At 51.4% G+C, this 19,745-nt stretch overlaps 1 protein-coding gene across 2 annotated transcripts in view; it reads right to left on the bottom strand.

Annotated features, from left to right (window-relative positions):
* Positions 1–2,530: 2,530 nt before the first annotated feature.
* The window catches only part of LOC311530513 (polycystin-1-like), a 61,353-nt gene continuing 44,138 nt past the window's right edge, over positions 2,531–19,745 (bottom strand). Inside the window, exons 33-47 of one of the 2 annotated variants that reach the window (XM_084647202.1) lie at positions 19,343–19,407; positions 18,169–18,392; positions 17,760–17,877; positions 17,224–17,399; positions 16,379–16,581; positions 15,507–15,698; positions 14,455–14,609; positions 13,140–13,270; positions 11,977–12,145; positions 10,741–10,869; positions 9,421–9,595; positions 8,566–8,853; positions 6,010–6,144; positions 5,223–5,537; positions 2,531–4,008 (exon numbers count right to left, since the gene is read on the bottom strand). In XM_084647202.1, coding sequence (XP_084503328.1) covers positions 3,292–4,008; positions 5,223–5,537; positions 6,010–6,144; positions 8,566–8,853; positions 9,421–9,595; positions 10,741–10,869; positions 11,977–12,145; positions 13,140–13,270; positions 14,455–14,609; positions 15,507–15,698; positions 16,379–16,581; positions 17,224–17,399; positions 17,760–17,877; positions 18,169–18,392; positions 19,343–19,407 — 3,192 coding nt within the window. In that variant the 3' untranslated portion in view covers positions 2,531–3,291. The remainder of the gene's footprint in view (positions 4,009–5,222; positions 5,538–6,009; positions 6,145–8,565; positions 8,854–9,420; positions 9,596–10,740; positions 10,870–11,976; positions 12,146–13,139; positions 13,271–14,454; positions 14,610–15,506; positions 15,699–16,378; positions 16,582–17,223; positions 17,400–17,759; positions 17,878–18,168; positions 18,393–19,342; positions 19,408–19,745) is intronic. The other variant, XM_084647203.1, reaches the window with a different exon arrangement.

Genomic DNA, 19,745 nt, shown 5'->3' with positions numbered 1-19,745 from the left:
CTCCTTTTCTTTTTGCAAATACAGACTAACATGGCTGCTACTCTGAAACCTGTCATACTTTGAGGTGGCGTCCTTGAGGGTAAGTGGTTGCTAGCAACCCTCCTCCATTATTTGACTGCAAGCTTTATAACTCAGCAAGGGAAATCTGACTGACTCCCCTAATAGAATTGTTTAGCCATTCCAAAGAACAATCAGATCGTCACACATTAGCAACAGGCACTGGGCAACTACTCAGAACTAAACTGGATCAAGGGCAAGGAGGTGTAGTCAGTGCACCTAACACTCCCTCTTCAGAAAAGGCTGTTTGCAGTCACAGGCCAAGTCCCAGAGGGAGCAGCAATGGTTTGTTTCCGTTGTGGGGCAGGGTAGTAGGTTTTAACTGGCTTTTTTTTAAATCAGTAATTGTTGTCATGTGGAATTTTTAGTGCTGCTGTTTGTGGTGTTAGACCTAGGGCTTTCTATGCTGATTTTAGTTCATGTAAATGCATTTATTCCTATGACTAACATTAAAACCAAGTGCAGCAGAAGTGGATTGTGGCATTTTAATAAGTGAGTAAGTATTTAGTGTGGATTTTGTTATAGCAAAAGCCATGTGCAGTGTTGAAGTGAAGAGGAGCTTTACGTATAGCTGGGATTAAATTTACAAGGGCTAGTAATCTTCATGCTGTTTGATCACCAGCTGGAGTCAGGAATGAATTTTGTCTCCCTGGTACAATTTTGCCCAATAAGCCAGGTGCATTATGGGCTTTTCTCTGCTTCCACTAAACCAATTGCTATACACCTTTGCTGCAGAGAGAAATGGGAACTGAATGTATTTGCACTCTGGGATGCTAGTTTCTATGTCTGGATAGCTGCATTTTTCTCCCTTAAAAATCTACTGCCTAGAAACGTTGTTTTAGAAGTGCCACTGCTTACGGCATGAGGCCATTGAAATAAGGTTTATGCTGCTCTAGCAAAGTAATGATCGTGATCGCACTCAGTAGCTGGATGGGAACTGCATGTGTGCGAATGAAGAATTTTCTGCCTGAAGCTGGGCCTGTTCCTGCTGCAGTGAGAAGTCAATGGCGTGGTGTTGCTATGACCAACACTGGAACTAAACCCAACTGAAATGGATCAGGAAAATAATTTTATTTTCTAACTTCTATATAGAATTCTCCCAACTTTCTGAAGAGAGGCCTGGGCTGCTGGACATTGTTGTAGAAATGTAGTGGGGTAAAAGCCCTACTTTGATTACATTGCATGGAGTGAAAGACTTTGAATGGTGCTACTTTTGTTCCTCCTCTGTGATGCTGAAGTGGGCTAAGGCCTGTACGTGAGGTCTGGCAGCTAGTTGAAGTCAAACATTATATTCTAATAGAAATAAGTAACCCTTGACCCTATAAATGGAGCCATTTCATCCCATCCCTGCCACGTTATCTGTGTCAGGGGCATTATTAAAATGAGACAGGCTCCATAGTGGACAAAACCAGGGGGCAATCTGCTGTTCCCAAAAGACCCATTGGGGGTGCATGTAAACAACCTAGGCCTGCGTGCTGCCCTCTACCTTACAACTGTTCCTTGTGCTGGGCCTGAAATGGTGCCGGACCAGGGGGAGAGAATGGCCTGCGGTTTGGTATGTGTGTCACTGGAAATTCTTCCCTCCTGCTCACTGGTGTCAAGGTCCTGAAGATGCCTGCTGCCCTGTGTCTGAGTTGTTCAGTCCTCACTTCTTGCTGGATTGAGGGGCTGAGAACACAAAAGACTAATGCATCTGTGTTGCTGCCGGTAGCTGGGTTCCCTTAGCAGTACCTCACCCTGTCTAGAAGTGCTAATGAGACCCAGCCCCTTTCCCTGACTAGAGGCTGTGACATGAATCATGAATTTCCTCCTCTGACTCTTGGAGCCCTGCCACCCTTCACAAAATCATATCCAAGTGAGAGTTATGAGCAAAGAGACGATAAACTTTGATGACATCTCTCCTGCCCAAGCAAGTGCTTTCACTGCATTGGAAACAGAGCTGCAGAAATGTAACTGGGGATGAGGGACGGATGCAGTTTACAGTCAACAGGGCATTCAGAGGGTTGGAAATCTTCCATTTCAGCCTCCTGCTGGGCTTCATCTAAGAGGTACACAACAGCCATCCCTAAACACACTGCCTCCAGGTGATGGGACCCAAGCTGCAAGGCATATAAATCCAAACGAAGGATTAGGGATCAGGGTTCTTTGTAGTAACACGGTTATGATGTGTCACACCAAGAAAGTTAGCTGGGGCAGTGGGTTGTTCAGGGTAGGAAATTCTGATTGCTAGATAAAGGAGTTGAGCGAGGATAGGGAAGGCCTCAGAAAGCGACCCTGGAAAAAATGGGAACAGCAGCCACGGCACCACCACGCCAAGGGCCATGCTTCAGTGTCTACAGGAGGAACAGACTGGGGAGCGCCCAGGACACAGTTCACAAAGGGAATGAATGGGCGCTGGGCACTAAAGCCAGGAAATGCAATGGCCAGATGCAAGTAGCAGACACAAAAACACAGCCGTACGGACAGACCAATGCATTCAACCATTCTTACCTTTATAATAAATCTTTTAATTGAGTTAGCGAAATACATTGCATGGTTGTGTCTATAATGTGTGTGTACTATAGCTGGTGTTAGTGATTAATTCATCCACACATTCTTTAATGCCATTAAAAAAAAATCATCATCCAGGAGTTGATTCTCAGGATAGAATTGTTCAAGGGTAGCTACTGCACCTGCCTTTGTTTCAGCCTATTCAGGAGAGTGTTCCAAAGCGCTGGGAAGCAACTGACAAGTCTCAGTCTGGGGGATCTCAGCAGCAATATGGGGAGAGCTTCTTGGGGGGTGGTTGCTCCAGCTGCCTTTCGATTAGCCCATTTCTGTGAAGGGGGGAGGCCGTCGGCACTAATATGGTGAAAGGGACGGACTTGCTACTGTATCATCAGCCATCATATCTCTTGCAGTTCTTATGAAACTGCCCACTTTATTGTTCACTTTTGAGGGGAGCACCACCATGTAATGATTTTGCTGGGTTTCAGCTCTGCCCCAGCAACTGGCATCACATGCCCACTGTCGGACCCCCTGAGGAGTTGGGAACAATGGCATTCTGGTGCACTGTGCTGGAGAGGGGTGAAGGACTGAGCTAATGCAAAGATTTGTCCTTCACAAGGACAGCCTTTGCCCAGCAGGGTAGATGCTGTGAGTGAAGCACCCTTTGGAAATTGAGAGGCCTCCGTTTCCAGGGCTGGGACAGGAGTCTGACCTTCCCTTAATGACCTGATTTCTACCTTCGTCTCATTACACGTTCTCAGCTCCTTCTGTTTGCCATGCTCTTCTCTTTAACGGGATCTGCCTCTGAGGAACTTCATGGCACAAACTGCCCTGCCCCTCCTCACTCTTTGGTCTCCACTTGCACGAAATGCCTGGTGCCTGGGTAAGCCTTTGGTAGAGATCAGTTGATATTGGAGGGCCAACCAGCCTGGATGCACACCCAGCCACTGGGTGAGGTATCCCACCTGCTGGAGGCTGCTGGACCAGCTTGTGCCCATCAGTGGCATTGCCATTGGAGACCTTGGCCCTGTGGGCCCTCAGTCTGACCAGGGCAGACTCCGGGAAGGTGCTGTAAGTCCTCGGTAGCTCTAGCTGCTTAACTGATGTCACCTTCTCCCCCTGCAGGCTCTTCTGTCCCTTCTTGTCATTAATTCTTTTCTGAGCCTGTTCCAGACCCCTCTCCAACTGGCATACATCCTCCATGACTCTAATGACCCGGTCAAACTGGTCCAGAAGGTTATTGACTGCAGAGGGTAGACGGTCCAAGTAAAACTGTACATTGTATGGCTCCGGGACAGGGCTCTCTGAAAGGGCCAGCTCCTCTGAGCTGCAGGAGCTGGAAGAGATGGTGGAACTGGCACAGCGGAAGATGGTGCCAGCAGACAGGAGGCGGGAGCGTTTGGAGTTCCTGGAGGAGCGTGAAATCAGGGAGTCCATCCCTTCAAACTTTACTTTGTGGCGGAACTGAATGACAAGGAAAAAAGAGGAAATCCCCTGAGAATCCCAGAGCCTAGTGCTGCTACCTTTGGTGGGGTAAGAGGGCCCGTGAGCCCCAACAGTGCGCTCTTTCCTGCGGTGTTAGTTATAGGCTTTTCCATCACACTTTATATCAAGGTTCCATTTATAATGGTTTAGGAAGGGTTAATAGATGGTTTAAATCATTAGAGTCCAGGTTGCTTACAGCCATCTTTTCCACATACTAGAGAGACAAGGTGTGGGAGGTAATATCTTATTGACCAACTTCTGCTGGTAAGAGAGACAAGTTTTTGAGCTGCATAGAGCTCTTCTTCAGGTCCCCTTGTCTCTTTCACCAACCTAAGATGCTACCTCATGCACCTTGTCTCTCTAATATCCTGGGACCAACATGGCTACAACACTGCAAACATACTACTCTCTCTAACATGCTTATAACTTCCATTAACCATTTATGAATGGAGCCTTAGATGGGGAAGCTAAGGCAAGTGACTTTCCCAAGGCCAGGCAAGAAGCCAGCGCAGGGAAATGAACCCAGATATCTCTTAGCCACAAGGCTGTCCTTCCCCTCTCCAAAGAGAGGAGCAATCCAAGATCGCCTTGCATTATATGCTCCACTCTCTGCTTCTTCCAAGTCTTGACCTGCTAGGATCAAATCACACCCATGTAATCCCACTGCAGCCAGTAGACCGACTGGGGGATAGCAGCTGGGTAAAAGCTGAGCCTTACTATCCAGAAGGAGAGGAAGGGGGAAAAGTGAGCCCTCTTACATGGAAGCTAAATTCCCTTCTCTTCCTAAAAGGCTGGTCGCTCCAGGGCAGGATAGAGGTTAGGGAAGGATAGGGGGCTAGAGTACAATCTCAGTAACAGTGGTGTAAAGCCGAGGGACCCCATGAAAGGAGTTAATCCAGATGTACCCTGCTGTAAGATCAGACTTTACCCCAGCCTAAGAGTTGAGGGATTCAACCAGTGCTTAATTTGTAATGAAAAAGAGGCCAGGGCTCAAGCAATTTTTTTACATTCATAACTGATGCAACAAGCCCAGAGGTGCCAGGGCTTGGAACTGCCAGGCCCAGAAGTGCCAGGGCTCAGCCTGGTCAAGCCCTGACAAATTAAGCCCTGGTTTCAGTTCACCTTGCTCTGATGCTGCAGCACCAGACTCGGGCTTGCTGGCTGCTCTACACCCATGTTTCCCCGTTTCTTACCGCTTTAGTTTTGCTGAGCCCCATCCACAGTTTGAACCTCTTCACAAAGAACTCGATCATCTCGTAGTCCTGCGGTTCAATAGCAGGGCGGTACATTTCAGCTTGGACAGTGCGGTAGCTGTGAAGGATGATAGCACAAAGGAAACGGCTGCCAATGCAGAGCAAGCTGACCGTGAAGCTGAGGACGTATGCAGTGCCGAGGGTGGGGAATTCCTGGATCACGGACAGGAGAGCCACTTTCCCATGGAGGGCCGAAAGCAGTGCATAGACAGCACATCGGAATGTTCTGAACTCCTCTACTGTAGCAGAGAAGGCCTGGGAATGAGAGAGACAACGTAAGGGTTATCGCTAGGAAAGGTGTCTTCACCATTTCCTGTCTACAGCATCCTGAGCAATTGCACAAGCCCCCGTTGCCCTCATGTGGGGGTGGGTCGCTCCCAGTCAACTTTCCAGTTCACTGATGAAGCAGAGCAAAACAGACGGCGTGAATGCATATGAGCACTAGACTCTGATCTCATCTCAGCAGTGGGTGGGTCCCTCTTGGGGAGCAGTGGAGAGACTGACTGAGGAGCTCTGGGGAAGGGTGGTCCTCCTCTGACAGAGCTGATGCCCAGCGGCAGAGTAGCAGGGAGACAAACGCATTGCATTGTTTTGTATCAAGCCTATACAGGAATTCACTGCATAGTGCCCTGTACCGGTAAGAGTCATGACCACGCAGAACCCCATCCTACTCTCCACACACACTCCCACTGCTGAGAGCCAGTCTCTGCATAACCTAATAACCTACCAGACATCCACACTGGGCATAGACAAGGAGCAGCAGGAGGAAGAGGAGCGTGGCAGCCACTAGCTCTCCCAGTGCATGCTGGAATGTCTTCCCAAACGCAGACCATCTCCGGACAAAGCGCAGCTGCCGTACGATCTAGGGGGAGAAGGTCCATTGCGGAGCACGAAGCCTGGTTGAAATGTCACTTTTCTGATGACATCTAAACAGCCCCAAGTATATTCAGTCTGCTCTGTCTCACACGAGATGTCTGAGGAGCCTGTGTGGCCAGGTGAGGGAAGCCAGGCGAAAAAAGGGCATCGTCTTTCTTAAAGGCCCAGTCTTCGTTCTGGCTATGACCCCCAGTCGCAATGTGGCCGTTAAAAGCTGCAGCCTGGGCAGAATCTTCCATGCCTCTGTAACCAACCAAAAGCTGGCGTCTGTTGAGAGTTTTAACCTGGCTATGGGGTTAGGTCCCATCTACACTACATTTTAACCACATTGCAACCAGGTCATAGGACAGCGGTACCGTAGTTGGGGGCCTTATGTGCTCGTGCTGCACTCCCTGAATGGATAATCCAGGCGCACACAAGCCAGCTGGTACAGGGGGTCCCCGGTATATCAATAGGGGAACATGTTCCGATTCACATCGGTCCTGATCCACATATCAATCGCTTCTCCTTTTGCATGGCTTTTCTTTGGGTGCTTCCCCTGGCATTCAGGAGATGCTGTGAGGGAAAGGGAGGAGCAGGGATTGGGCGTGCTCGGAGGAGGGGTGGAACTGGGCAGGAAGAGACAGGGCAGACCATTATTTCTTATGGGGAAAAATTCTCCGGTATCCATCGTTTCAGTATCTGTCGCCCTTTTCAAGAACGCAACCCTGATGTATACTGAGAACCCCCTGTATGCACTCATCTGGCATGCACACTCCATGAAAGCGGTGTCTTGGGAATGGCCAGCTCTCAGACGTGATCTCTTGTGTCAGAGATCCCCATCCTCCCAGCTCTCCAGGGGGCTGCTCCGGGGGTCCCTTTCTCTTTACTGACTCTCCAGCTTTGACTCCCAGCAGCCTTTATCCGTTTGCTTGCTTGCTCTTTTATTGTCTATGCATTAAGCAAGTAATGGTCGACAGTGAACCATAAATACAGCAAGCCTGGAAGACAGCAGCTGGGCCACTCGGCCAATTCATTAGGAAGCGGGAGAAAGGAATGAAGATATTACATCTCAGCAGCAGCCCCAATGACAATTATAAGGTCATAGTGGCATAATTTAATATATGCATGCTAACGAGAAGGTATACATCATCCAGGCTGTTAGCAGCTCAGGCCTGACACTGTCTCACACCACTTGCCACCATGCACAAGGGCTGCTGGATGAAGAAGGATGTCCTACTTCCATGTGGTGGTGAAGATATTATTACAGAGAGACCAGATGGGGCCAGAGCAGCTGGGACTCTCAGAGTAACAGAGAGAGCGATGTGCTGCAGAGGCAGGTTGGGGGATCAGCCATTGATGTCCGGCCAGAGACTTCAGAGTCACCTGGTTTATTTATGAGAGAGAAACCACTTTGGCTTCAAATTCACCCTATGATCTGCTCCCACATAATTCTCCATTGGGGTGAGCGGTGGGGACTGTTACCCAAGGGAGTTAGGGACAGCTGGCAGCAAGGGTTGTGATTGCTGAAGGCACCACGAGTCCAATCACATACCCCTTCATGTAACAAGAACCAGGGGTCACCCAATGAAATTAATACGCAGCAGGTTTAAAACAAACAAAAGCAAGTACTTCTTCACACAATGCACAGTCAACCTGTGGAACTCATTGCCAGGGGATGTTATGAAGGCCAAAAGTATAACTGAGTTCAAAGAAGAATTAGTTAAGTTCACACAGGATAGGTCCATCAATGGCTATTAGCCAAGATGGTCAGGGACAACCCCATGCGGGTGTAAACCTCCAAGTGACAGAAGCTGGGACTCGATGACTGGATGGATCATTCAAAATTGCCCTGTTCTGCTCATTCCCTCTGAAATATCTAGCACTGCCACTGTCAGAGAAAGAATACTAGGCTAGATGGAACATTGGTTTGACCCAGTATGGTGGTTCTTATGTTTTTATCTCTCTACAAATTCCAGCCCATTTCCAGGTGCCCTCGCATGCTGGTGATGGCAGATGAGAATCTGGAATGTGTTTAGGTCATGCAGCCTGGCAATGGTTGAGGGGTTACACCAATGTAACGGAGATCAAGATCGGCCCTGATTTATTCCTATGCACAACACCCAGGTGGCTTTCTAGTGATGGCTGTTGAGTAGATCAAATGTTTCCCACAACATGTGAACTAGGGCTCAGACTGAACAGAAAACCAGTGGAAAGGCTCCGATTGAGATTTCTGTGGGAGATGAGCCAGGCTGTTAATCAGCAACTTTGGAACATTGGGAATGGGGTTCCCGACATACACCGAAGGACCCTGGGGAGGTGTTAGAGCTGGGGAGTGGAAGTCAGGACTCCTGGGTTCCATCCTTAGCTCTGCAACTGACGTGACATGTGACCTTGGGGAATCACAGAACTCTGTGCGCTCACTCACCTTCAGCGTGGTGATGGTCAGCAGCAGGGCTGAGAGACAGACTTCCATCCGAGCCAGCTGTGCCACTTCATAGAAGCTGGTGAAAGCCTGGCGGTGTCCCCGGTAATGCTTGAGCCGCACATCTGCCAGCCAGATGTGCGCAAAGTGCAAGGCGCCAACTGCAATGGAGAGCAGCGCCAGGAGCAGCTGGAGCCAACAGCGGCTCTGACCCAAACAGGAGGCCCCCTCCTGAGACAAGAGCGACAGCTCTGGCAGGAGAAAGGCCACGCTGAAGACGAGCAGGGAGACCTGAAAGAAGCCAGAGCAAGTGAGAAAAGAATCTGCCTTCCTGCTGCACATTGGGTTAAGTAGCAAGGACAAAGGTGGATACAGCAGGAACCTGGTAGCTATGGTGCTACTTCTGAAGCCTAAACAAACAGAGCAGGTAACTAGCATCATCCCAACAGATACAGAGTAGCTACTGCACACAGGAATTACTCTGTTGTGTGCCACATCATAAGGGACCAGAGAGCCAAGGTACACCACCCTGTCACTAGGAAGCAGAGCCTTGGATAGATCCCCCTGGAATATCCATTGGGAATGCACTCCTGGGATTCATCTAATCAGAGACTGTAACCACCACAGACCCACATACAGTCAGGCAAACATTTATTTGGACTGTAGTTAGCTACCACTGCGGAGCTAAGGTTTCCCTGCAGACACCTATGATATCATACAGCAAACTCCTCCTGCTGAGACTGTTTGTGACACCACCTCTGGAGAAAGCAGGCCCACTGGAGCGGGTTAAACATTGGCTCCATTCTGCTGGGAGACAGCCCCGAGCCTTGGAAGCATCTCGCAACGCAGAGTACATACCACAAGGGCAAGTGGAAGGTCCAGCCGCGTATGTAAGCGCAGCATTTGGTAGGGTAGGATGAGGATGGAAGGAACAGCCGGTCTGACTGACGGGAGCTCGAGCAGGAGCATTACGGCCACGTACAGGTTGACATCAGTGTTGTATTGGGTAAACTCCAGAAACACAGCTCTGGTCCTGTCGTGCAGGGAGAGAGCCAAGAACAGCGGGCTGAGAAGAAATATTTTCCAGGGCTCTGGAATGCTGGGTAATTGGGCCCAATTCTTGGTCCTCCTAATGGGGACATTTCAATCTGATTGCTGGGAAACACTGTTTCGACTTTCCACTTTCAGGGATAAAGTTGGGATACCCCTAACAGGTCACTAGCCATCAGATTCCCTAGGCTGTGTACAGACATACAATGCTACGTCAGCTATCCACCACAGAGGCAAATCACCTGCCATCTATAAATTACACCAGAAACTCCCAATGTTGCCATTATCTGCATTTATTCAGCCTCTCTCATGCCATTCGGATAAGCAAGGTTGAACTGAACCATTTCTGTGGGTGATCTCAGCCTTACGGTGATGCTTTGGGATCCTCTGAATATTTTGAGAGCCTCAATTCCTACCCTAAATCAGGGTCTCAGCCATGCTGCCTTTCGGCCCCCTGGCAGCCAGACTCAGAGTCAGGGACCCCCAAAATGATGCTGTGAAACCTACTGACCCCAGCCAATGGTGTATATATAGCATGTGAGCCAGCTGCAAAGTTATTGGGTCCCAAGGAGTCCCAGATGCAGTGGAAACAACAGTGCATTTTGTCCTCACAAACCCTGATTTTCCCATCTGGAGGTCCTCCATCCCCAGGGGTTTGCTCCCTTATTCTAAGTGGCCACCGCTGGCAATGTGCCCTCAACCAGATTGGTTTTGGTGATTAAATTGACAGTCTGCTCTCCAGCCCGTGCCAGTCGGTGGCTCAGCAGTTCTGGCCATTGCACTGTGCAGTTCCGTGGCCTGGAGGATCTCTCTCTTTCTCTGAGTCATCTGGAGTTGCTCCGCTCCACTTCAGAGCAAGGGAATGGGGGCAATGGAACAACAGTGGCCACCGCACAACAGGAGAGAACAACTGACATCACCTTGCACTCTCAGGATGGTCATGTCCCACTCAGACGGCTAGACAGACAGAGCAACTGCAGGGGAGAAATAGCCATGCAATAACCCTCCCTCCCACAGGTAAGCACTTAAAGCACCCAAAATGATGCTGTGAAACCTACTGAAATTAATTTCAATTTCCACTTCCCAGCCCAGTTGTCAAAGAAAAAGGTAAGGCCCTGAGTGACTAGCCTTTTGTTGATCCAGTTGCTGGCTCGCAGGTCAGCCAGTGTCCTTTGGGCTTTGGCAGAGCTGTTTCCAAGCTCCCTCCAGCAGCCAGTGTTAGTGTGGTAAACTCTGACGTGCCCCCAAATCCAAAAGCTAGAAGAAATGGATGGGGAGACCAGAAAATGTAGCTGTGAAACAGAGTGAGCGAGAGGCTGGATTGGGAGCCCTAACTTGGGCTGTGATCTGGTCAGATCCCAAGCTAGAACAGGGATGGACCAGCCCCACATTTAGATGGGATACCTCCAGGGAAAACCCAGGGTGCTGCAAACAGGTGAGCTAGGGATTCAGGCCATAACCCTATTATCTGAGTCTCTAGTGACCCAGTGCTTCTGCATAGACCTTTGGGTAATACGTGAATTGAAATTCATGGCCACTTGTTATTAAAGACTGCATGGCCTGTTCAGTGAGAGACGAGATCTTTAATCCTTGTGTCATGGCCAACTTCCAACCTAGGAGGCACATATTCTGCCTCCCTGGATTTGCTCTGTATTTCCAGCTGGCTGTGGTCTTCTCCTTCACTTCCTCTCTTGTGCAATTGCGTAGTCGTTGTTGTGGGCTGTGACACAGTTGCTGCGTTCCAGTGTCTCCTATGTGTGATATAGCTATATCTCATCTATCCTGGGGTCTGCGGCTGCAAGGTGTTGAGCGCCTCCTGGATGGTACTGAGCATCCTCACCACTCACTGAAGTTAATGGAAGTTGCAGATGCCCAGCCACTTGCAGGATCAGGTCCATAGTTTGTGAAATGCTTTGGGATCCTTCTGAATATTTAGTCCTGCCTCAGTGCAGGGGACCGGACTAGATGACCTGTCGTGGTCCCTTCAAGTCCTACGAACGACTGCTATCTAAATAGAAGGAACCTTACTGCTGATTGTCAGCTAGCACTCAGGGAAATTGGAGATGCCACAGCCCTGGGTGGGGAAAGAGGGCAAGAACTGGGGTAAATCACGTCCCCCATGGAGTCATTGTTGGATTGGGACACTCCCCTGGAAGAGTTTCTTGTAAAAACAAAAGTGGAACCTTCCTGGTGGTTCAGTGTGAAGCAACCTGGGGCTACTAGACTGGGGACTCCTGAGCTGACCCATGGGACGGGGAGCCCAGAAGCGGAAATCCACAGCCAAGCGTCTTGGTTGCATAACTGCACCATTCCTGCTCTCAGCTGCCAATTAGTGCCCACTCCGCCCCGTGCCAGCGTTCTTACCCGATAGAGTCATGGGATGAATTCTGGAGACTGGGATCAGAGCATGCGTCTCTGTCCACTTGGCCACTCCTGGAAACCTCTGCTCTGGGCGCTGACAAGTGGCAGAGGAGACAGGTTCTGTTAGTGACGTGACGTGTCAAGAGAGACCCAAGCCCAGGTTGGGGGAGCACTGAGGGTGCAGAAAACCAGAGGGGGAGGACGAGATTTTGGGTTGCACATTAATAAGTTCAGATGCCCATTTAGAAACAACACTCCTTATTTTGCTCTCCAGATCTAGGTTATCCCAGTGTCTCCCCTCTGCACCTAGCCTGTGTCCTCCACCTCCTCCATTGCCCTCCACCCCCTCCTTCCAATCCCAATTCCTTGTTTGATTAGGGTTCAGCTGGGTGTTCCCCCATCTTCGCCCTCCCACATTGGCCAGCAGGGCTTGCTCCAAAGCATCAAAAGGGGGGCCTGAGCCTGCATTCCTGACTCAGACCAAACTCCCATGAAGGTCAGTGGGAGGCAGGACTGCAGGATCAAGAGCAGGGCTCTCTGTCCTGTCCCCCACCCTCCTTCTGTAGGAGCTCCCTTCGCAGCACAGTCAGCCTCTGTTGGCTCAGGAAGTTCCAGCCCTGCACCAAGATTCAATGCCTGGATGTGTCCAGTGATATCCCATAGCCACTGGGATGATCCTTTGTCCCCATCTCCCCGGTGACTTCACCTCCTCTGTGCCCATGTCTGGACCTGCAGGCTTTCCTGCCTTTCCATTCCCCTGTGCGCCGCCCTTCAATGCTCAGTGTTTGGGGAAGTGGCTGCTGGGCTGTGACCCCCCCAACCCAGTATTACACACAGGCTTCAACCCCCGGGACTGTAGAGATAAACCAGTTAGAAACATCAGTACCCCCTAAACTTTCTCTAGTGGTTAGAGCAGTGAACAGGGAATCTGAACCCTCAGTGTTATTGGTAACACTGCATGATCTTGAGCTTGTCATAATCCTCCCGTGCCTCAGTTTCCCTACCTGTCAAATGGGGGATGATGCTTTCTTTCAGGTCTATACTCCAGGCTAGCTAAAATGGAGCAGCAGACTCTCTCTGGCTGGTGCCATTTTGGGGCCCACATTCCTCCCCACCCAATACCCTTCTCCCAGCCAGCAGTAGGGGGTGATTTTACCAGCCCTCACCCAGATCCAGAGGTACATTCTCAGCAGAGCTCTCCTGCCGGAGACGAGGCACCCCAACCAGGGTCAGTCGGGGATTGTTGTAGAGGTAGCTCAGTAACACAGAGTCTATCCACTCCCACGTGTCGGTGTAACTGCAAAACAAAGAGGCCAGGGGAACAGGTGCATTTCACCCCAGTGCAGTATAACTGGCTGGCACCCTGTGTACCCCACCATCCCACCCCTGCAGAACATGCCCAGCTGAGTGGAGTCCTGTTGTGGACTCTCAGCTTTCCTTATTTAAGTCAGTATGTTTGTAGCCCTGATGGTTGTGAAGATAACCATGAAAATAGGAACTGAGCACAAACCAACTTAGCGTCGTCTTCCCTGAGTCTGCAGAGAGCCTGACATGCTCTGAAAGGGGTGAACTGCCCCATTCGTTTCAGTGGGTTAACTCTGAAATCTAAAGGGGGCAATTTAAATATCAACCCTGTTAACCATTTCACCGCTGATCATTAGTATTATTTAGTGTTTGTATTGTGGCAGCACCTTGCAGCCTTAGTCGTGGACCAAGGCCCCATGGTGCTAGGCGCTGTACAAACTCAGAACAAAACCATCCAGCTCAAATGAGATTATCCCAAAATTCCAAACTGCCTCCTACCCATCACCAGCTGACCCCTATCCAGCTCCAGCTTCCCCCTTGCTACTTCTACAGTGAAATTATTTGTCTATTACATAGTGCCTGGAGGCCCCGTTGTGTGAGGTGCTGTACAAATATACTGTAAACAACAGGCCTTGGCCCAAAGTGTTTACAAGTTCTGCACCGGCCATTCAAAACCTGCAGCACAAGGAAAACAAACAATGTGTGGGTGGTGTAGAAGGAATTACATTGACTATCAGTAGAAACATACAGGGGATGCTGCGTTAGGGGTCATTAGTTCCATGGTAACTCATGTCAAAAACATTCCATATTTAAATTGCATCAAAGCCACCACCAGGTTTCCAGCCTGGTACCCTAAAACTCCACAGATTTCAGGTGTTCTCACTCCAGGGACAGAGACAGTCTTAGACCAGAACTGTGGTCCAGCTAGCCCATAATCCCATCTCCAGTGACCAGCATCACTGCAGAAGGCAGTTATGTCATAACCGGCACATGGGGAAATTTTCTTCCTGAAGCCTATTAGTCAGCTGTTGATTGATGCCCGGAAGCATGAGTATGTGGGGTCTTCAGTATAATACAACTCTACATACTCAGGCTTCAGGGCATCAATCAACAGCTGAACAACAGGCTACAACACCACATCACTGCTCCGCCCCTTACCCCACCTGGGGTCCTCACCTGCGCACAGAGGAGAAGTTGAGTCCTCTGTTATTTGGGGCGGCGACGGCCTGTCTGACAGCAGCGTGCAGGAGATGGATATTGCGGTGGTGGACGCAGCTCTGGTAGTTGACAGTCAGAACCACCAGGAGAAAGAGCATGTGGGTGAGACAGCTCTGGGGAGAGGGAGAAAATGGAGGCATTCAGGTAAGGAAAGCTGGATCATGGGCTGATAAAGGGGATTCCGCAGGATGGGAACTGCCATACAAGGGCAAGCCAAGGGTCAGTCGAGCTCATCTCCTGTCTCCAAGAGGGGCCAGAGCCTGATGCTCCAGAGGAAGATGCTAGAAACCCCATCTTGGACAATCTTGGAACAATGGGAAGCTTTTCATTGCCTGGCCATCAGGCCCAGAGCCCTGCATCACGAGCTTTGGAGAAAGCCAGGAGTTTGGACGGAATCCAGCTCTCTTCAGGTGCAGCTAAACAGCACAAATCCAAACTCACACTGACATCTAGTGGCCACAGTGAGCCCTTCCAGCTGTGATTCTGCCTTTTAGTTCAATACATCACACATCCTCCACCCCACCCCTGCCGCCGCGGCCCCTTTGGCTTCTGGTACAAAACACAGCCAAGGCTTCTGGGCCTGGGTGATGTATAAAAATCCACACTGGCCTCCTTCTCTTGCCAGTAAACTGGTGCTCTCCTGTAGCTCAGCTCTGAGCACGGGGGGTGCATTATAACACTGGCACTGCGGTCGGAAGGAGGGGCTGGGTTCAGTTGCCAGCTGGTGCCCTTAAGTTGTAACTGGAGAGCTGGTGCCCTCAGGCAGGGTTCACTGCCCAGCCGGAATGCAGCTGCGGGTGAAAATAGAGAATGGGGACAGCAGAAAAGAAGGGTCTAGGTTAAATTCCCCTTGGGCCGTTCCTCAGAGCATAAGTGTGGCACTCCGTGAATGTCCTGTATCCCTCCCTCGGCATCCCAAGGACTCCCTAGGAGCTGAGTGATGGGGGTCCCCCACTGGCTTCTTAGCAGCAGCCAAGTGAGGTGGGGCGAGTCCCAGGGGAATGCGTTACCCTCATCAGCGCTCGGAGTGCCCGCACTTTCCTCGCCTCCTCCTTGGCTTGGAGAAGCCCGTATCCACAGGGCACTCGCACCTTCCCAATGCGCTCGGGCATTGGCTTTACCAGCGGCTCTTCCACCAGCCCCTCTCCTTCACTGTCCACCGGCTTGGTGATGAGAGCAGCATGCAGGGCCTCCAGCACCACCTGCCACGACAGGACAGTGGAGAGTGTCTGAGACCCAGCTCTCCAGGGCCAGGGGCTGTTACTCTTCTAAGGCCGCAGAGAGCAGCTAGTCACCCCGACCCACAGAGCAAAGCCCCATGGGTGGAAGTGGGGGATGCCCAGAGTGAAGGGGGAGGGGTGTTGAATAAACCCTCAGTGGGGGAGGGCAAAGTCTCCAATCTCCACTGAATGCCCCCGGCTTGATTCCAGCAGGGTATGCAGTAGCTCCCATCCAGCCTCCTGGGATAACTGGGACAACACTGCCCCAACTTTACAGACTGGGAAACTGAGGCACAGAGAGGGCCAGCAGCTTGCCCCAGGTAACACAAGTGAGTCAGTAGTAAGCAGGGATTCAAACAAAGCCAATGGGCGAGTGTGAAACAGTCCCTCCTCTAAGTCTGTGTGCAGGAGGATCTGCACTGAGGTCTCCGGAGTTCCATCCCCACTGGCCACTCACTCACTTGTGTCACCTTGGGCAGGTCATTCACCATTTCCCTGCCTCAGTTTCCCCATCTGACAATGGGGGCAGCGTCATCCCACCTTAAGGGTGCTGTGAAATAACAGATGTCTGCAAAATGTTGTGTGGCTCTCAGCTGGAAAGGGCTGGGAATGGGCAAAGCCGGAGGGTTATCTACAGCGCTGAGAGGAGTAGGGGCAGTTACCTTCAGTGGCTCCAGCAGCACAAAGGAGGTGACGAAGGAGAAGACGCAGGAGATGAGCCACATTAGGGCAGTGTGGTCATGGAGGGAGGAGCCATAGAGGATGGTGACGGTGAAGCAGCCTGCTAGAAGCAGGAAGATGAAAGCATAGGTCATGGGCAGCACCCAGCCAGGGAAGAGCCACTCCAAGGGTCTGCGGGAAACCCCTGCAGGAAAAGCAACCAGAGTTGTTGTTTAAACCCCCATCATCACTTGGACCCTGCAGACTCAACATTACCCTCCCCTGCCCACAGCACTGGGGCAGCCCCACTGCTTCCCCTTGCACGGGGGCAGGGTTTGGCATTTCTAGGGCTATAGAAACCAATCCAGCTGCTTTCACTTGGCTTCCCTTCCTCTGCGCTGGGATCCAGGCTCCCCTCTCCTCCCTGGTTGCTGCCTCTCCCTGGAGATGCAGCCGTTTCAACCTGTGTTTGGAGTTATTGCTCTCGCCAAGCATGTGGTGGCCCAGCGGCAGGCATGTGGGCCGCAGCTGCGAGATTTGGCTTCCCTCCCAAACTGGTGCTGTGGGGCAGGAAACAGGGATGCACCGTTCACTTCCCAGGTGGTACCGTGGGGGTGCTAGGTGCAATCTCTGCTTGGAGCAGTCAGAGAAGAACGGGAGGAAGAGGCGTTCAAACCATGACCTGCAAGTTGCCAACAGATGTTAGATCCCCGCAGTGACCCAGCCTTAGGGTCCCCCCGATGCGAAACCATTCTCACAGGCAGGAATTCTCTTCCTTCCCCCCACCTCAGCCCCATTGGTCCAGCTCAGTTAAGGGTGGGTCCCCTTTTCCAGGTGCCTCACACACCGATCCGGGTGGAGAAGGACGACACTGGGGCAGACAGAGGCTCTGGATCAGGGTGCAGCGCGCTGCCAGGGCTTGTCAGGGCGGAGATATAGGAGAAGGACTTGTGCAGGAAACCCCAGCCGCTCCTCCCCTGCTCTGGGATGCCATCGGACCAGGTGCTGCAGGAACTTTCCATACTGTAATGGGAGAGAGATGGTGGTTCATGATCATCAACCACTGAGCCTGGGACTGGGGAGAGGCCCCCTGAGCTGCACCAGAGCCCTTGGAGATGGGCGGGACATTAAATACCCAAAACTAAAAGAAAACAGAACAAGAATTCTGGGCTCTGAATTCTGAGCTCACAAAAAGCACCACCCCTCGGGGTCAGGGTCTACAGGTGTCCCATTCCTGGCAGTGCAGCTGCAGGAGAAACGATCTCGGAGAAGGTCAGACTAGATCGTAATGGTCCCTGCTGGCCTTATGCTCTATGAATCTCTCTGGCCTGGGCTCCCCACTTAGTTTTTTGGGGGTGCTCTGAGCAGGGCCTGGGTACGTACACATCGGAGACTAGATCCGCCTCAGCTCGGGGCGAGAACCTGCCGCTGTCGGACGTGACGCAGTCTGAGGAGCTGCTCCACTGAGTCTCAGCTATGATGGAGTTGAGCAAATCTTCCTCTGTTAAGTGGAGAGGGAGAGGATGGTGCTCAGTGAGACAGCTTTGCAGCCAGGGCAGGAGAGGAAAGACAGGAGCACCTTGGGCTCAGTTCTAGCCTCACTGAGCTCAATGGCAAAACTCCCCTCGGCGTCAGTAGGAGCCAGGGCCATTCTGTCTATTGTAGCAGCCGATGCATTTGTCACACTAAAGCTGGACCTGCACACTGTGAATCCTGAGCTGGAGAACAAAGATGGCAGGGGGAGGGGGAGGCTGGGAGGAGGAAAAGGAGAGAGGAGATTTGTTTGGGGTACCAGAGTGGGTGAGGCGGTCGCCACGGCTGTCTCTCCTGCTATCCTCAGAGTCCCCTAAGGAGAAGGACAGGGGGTCATCATCAGAGCTGGATGCGGACTCAATTCCCAGCTTCAGCAAGGCCTTCTTCCTCTTGAGGATCCGACTTTGGCTCACCAGGGGATCTGAGTTCAGAAGATCTGGGATGTCGAAGATGCTGTCGCAGGAGGGCCAGTGTTTCGCGACCCTGCAGAACCAAAGGGGCGACACACTGCTGAGCTCTGGTCCTAGTGCAAAGGAGGTCCCTTCCTGGCTCGGACGTTCAGAGTGTGACAGTTCTGGGTTTGGACAGGAACCGCCCTCCTGCCTGGCCGGTCATCGGTCATGAATTTGTCATCTGCAGTCTAACCATCAGACCAGCCTATTAACATAGGCCCCGTGTCCCCTCTGCTGCATGGGGCTCGCATTTGTCACCTGTCTTTTTATGGGCCTGTGCAAATTCCTCAGTCCAGACATCAGCTGGAGAGGGTTTATAGACCCCTTCCACCCACAGAGATATCTCCATAGACTTGTCAAAGCTCTGAGGAGTCTCCTCATCTTAGCTGCCTTGTAGTTTCCCCACCGGGACCCTCCTTGATGCTTTGCATTGCAGCCCCATCCTTCTGGCCAAGCCCCCTACCGCCCTGGCTGGCTGGATTACTGGCATCAGAGCCCGACTGCAGAGCTGCACCAGCCATTCCAGTGCCACTCCAGGCCCGCACAACCAGGGTTACTGTATCTGCCGGATGCCAGCGCAACTGCAGATTCGTTAAAGCACAGAGGCTGAGCTCTCCCTCGATGTAAAGCTGACTTGGGGAGTCCTTCCATGAATGGGATGTAGTCGGAGCTGGCTGGGGAGTTAAGTTACAAATGCCTGAATGCAGGTTTTTCCAACAATGCTTTGGTTCAGAATATAATGGGTTAATTTTCACCAGCAAGCAGAGACCTGATGCTCTCTTGCCAGCATGGGTGTGTTACTGGGGCTGTTCTGTCATCCCCATCTTGGAAGAAAGGAGAGGGTCACCCCATCAGCCCCCTGCCTGCATCTGCCTCTCTGCAGCCATGTCCCCCCTAAAGCACTGATTCAGGATAGACACGAATCTCCTTCAATTAAGGGCACTGCATCCCCTTGTCCAGCCCCCTTTGCTGCAGAAGTACCTTGCATTGCCCACTTCGGTGCGATTCTCCTGGGTGGACACTGGCCTCCTACTCCCAGGTGACTCCTGAAAAGGAAGGGATGAGGGGGGTGCAGATGAACTATGAGGGGAGACAAAAGCCACATGGTCAACAGGACTCCTGGAGAGTGTCCCCTGGCACCCATCCTGCCTTAGAGCAAGATATCTGTTTCCCTTTGGCTTCCAGCCCCCTATGAAGCTCTTTATATGAATGACCATTGCCCTTTAGAGAACACACCCTTCCTTGCATCCAACCAAAGAGAAGCTTCCAATAACAGAGAAAGAGGGTGCTGCTGAGATTGCACCCTGTTTTACTCTAGTCCAGCAATGAAAGGATTAAGAAAAGCCTTCAGGATGAAGTGTGAGGGGCTCTCCCCTCTGCGCGG

This window comes from Lepidochelys olivacea (assembly GCF_965140295.1).
Source record: "Lepidochelys olivacea isolate rLepOli2 genome assembly, chromosome: 14".
NCBI lineage: Eukaryota > Metazoa > Chordata > Testudines > Cheloniidae > Lepidochelys > Lepidochelys olivacea.
This window is presented reverse-complemented; position numbering and strand designations above follow the sequence as displayed.